At 32.9% G+C, this 2393-nt stretch overlaps 1 protein-coding gene across 1 annotated transcript; it reads left to right on the top strand.

Moving 5' to 3' along the window:
- Positions 1-231: 231 nt before the first annotated feature.
- On the top strand, positions 232-984 carry LOC123199822. The gene is made up of 2 exons (XM_044614893.1): positions 232-740; positions 833-984. The coding sequence occupies exons 1-2, from the start codon at positions 359-361 to the stop codon at positions 913-915; spliced, it is 465 nt and encodes a 154-aa protein (XP_044470828.1). The 5' UTR covers positions 232-358; the 3' UTR covers positions 916-984.
- The last annotated feature ends 1409 nt before the right edge of the window (positions 985-2393 follow it).

Genomic DNA, 2393 nt, shown 5'->3' with positions numbered 1-2393 from the left:
CAATTTAATTATATTTATAAATTTGTTTGAAAAGCATATTATAAAAAAATATATATTTGTTTTAAATATATAAATATATATTTATATATATTATTATATAGTTAAATAATTTTAAAATAAAAATAAAATAATATTTAATTATATAATTAAATCAATTTATATATTTAAAAATAGGTGGATGTATCATTGCCTTTAAAAACATGGGCATTGCTGCCCTACCACCGCCTCGCCACCTTGGAAACCTCATTTCCTCTTTCAACCCTTTCAATACCTTGAAAAATAAAAGTAGCTTCCCCCACCCTCCGGCGCAAGCTCCTTGAAGGCCCAGCGCTACGCACCACCTCCACCTTCACCAACTATGACAGAACAACCAGCATCACTCACGGCACCGCCACCACGACAGGGGCCGTTGTTGCACAAACAACACTCGTGGTCGCCTGATATTTATCGGGATGAGGCCTGGCTTAGACGTAAAGCTCGTAACATCAAAAACAAGAGAAGCAAGAACCTTACAGACGAGGACCTTGATGAACTCAAAGCTTGTATTGAGTTGGGCTTTGGGTTTGACACTCAAGTTGATCAACGCTTGTCCGATACTTTGCCTGCTTTAGGACTTTATTATGCCGTTAACAAGCATTACAATGATACTGTTTCAAAGTCACCGCCGTCTTTATCAATGGCGTCTGATTCTGAATCGTCACCCTCTTCGTTGGGCAGCCCTCATATAATATTCAGCTCTGGTAATTTTCTTGTTTTGTGGTTGTATATATACTTATATGACTTGCTAGATGAAAATTCTGGACTTTCTTGCTTTCGTTGATTATTTATGAAGGTGATGACGATCCCAAGACGGTGAAGACGAGATTGAGGCAGTGGGCTCAGGTGGTGGCTTGCTCTGTGCGGCAGTGTTCATAACGATAATGGCTGGATGGGCAGAGGTTTTTTTTCTAAAAATCTAGAGCAACCATCATAGTTCATAATTTAATTTTAAAATATTATCGATAAATATTTAAATTTATATTTAAACTTTTTTTATTGTTATTCAAATTATTCCTTAGATAACATAACTTATTATCGATTGATTTCACACATGTTTTTCGGAGAAATCTCTCTAAATTATAGTTTTTAATGGGTAAAACTTTTGTTATAATTTCAGAGAAAAAAAAACTAACCGAATGTATTGTAAGCTATCGAACCCTCGTTACACGTCCAACAAACTTTAATACTACTCTATTGTTATTTGCTTTAATTATAATTTTAAGTATATTGAATTTATGTTTATTAATCACTTAAACTCGTCTGTAAATTATTATTTGATTATTTAATTATTTGATTTTATTAAACCAGAATCATAATTAACATTACCCAACTTCAAGAACTTTTCTAACAATAATATGTTTGTTACATCATTTCAAACCATGGTGATTTTAAGGAGTTCCCTACAAAAAGAATTAAAAAAAAAAAAATACAAACCGAAGAGTTTATGCATTTAAGCACAATTTCAGTGCCTTCTTTATTTTTCTTTCAAAAAATTATAATTATTTTCAATATGAAGTTGTGAAGTTACATTATTCCAAAGAAAACATGAATTGCTATGAATGAATGAATGGTGTGGGGTTGGGAAATAGTGCATCTGAAAAATTAATACTTATCTTCATTGGGTCTAGATACTAGATTGTGTAAAATAAATTTTACATTTTTGACTTTGGAAGTTAGCAAAACTAGTAGAACGTTAAAATTTGTAGAGAAACTTGGTTTACCCGACAAACTAATTCGAAAATTTTGAGTTTTCATTGATGGGTGCTTCTAAAAAGCTATTCATATGACATGAGAATGCAAAATGGCTCCAACCAACACCACTAAACTTTGTCTCCTTCAAAGTTAATGCTGCCATCAATTAGTTCATCACCAAACAAACCACTGTGTATTATCCCTCTTCCCAGGGTCAATTGTGGGCCAAGATCCTGTCTCCTTGTTCAGTAAAATCACTTGTTGCCACCAGAGTAGCCCATTATTGCCAAAGGTTGGGCTTTTCCGGGTTCTAAAGGGTAAGTAAAAGTTTACATAATTCACTTAATTTTTTTATTTTCCATCTCCTATTTATTGGATTAAATTGTATTAATAGTTAAGGAGGAGTGAATACAAATGTACAACACAGTTTTGCATTTGTAGTAGAGACTAAGACTGCAAAACTTAAAAAAACTGAAAAATCGGGTAACCGAACTAAAATCGATGAAATCAAACTAAGAATATTGATTAACTAGTCCATTGGTTCCAATTTCAATTATCGTTTTCTTTTTTTCGTTTTCAGTTCATTCCATAGACCTTAGTTAATCAACCATTCACCATTCATCACCATTCATTAAGAAGGAACAGTCGCTCCTCGAAGATGA

This window comes from Mangifera indica, chromosome 16, assembly GCF_011075055.1.
Source record: "Mangifera indica cultivar Alphonso chromosome 16, CATAS_Mindica_2.1, whole genome shotgun sequence".
Lineage (NCBI taxonomy): Eukaryota > Viridiplantae > Streptophyta > Magnoliopsida > Sapindales > Anacardiaceae > Mangifera > Mangifera indica.
The sequence above is the reverse complement of the archived record's forward strand: the minus strand, read 5'-3'. Positions and strand labels throughout refer to the sequence as shown.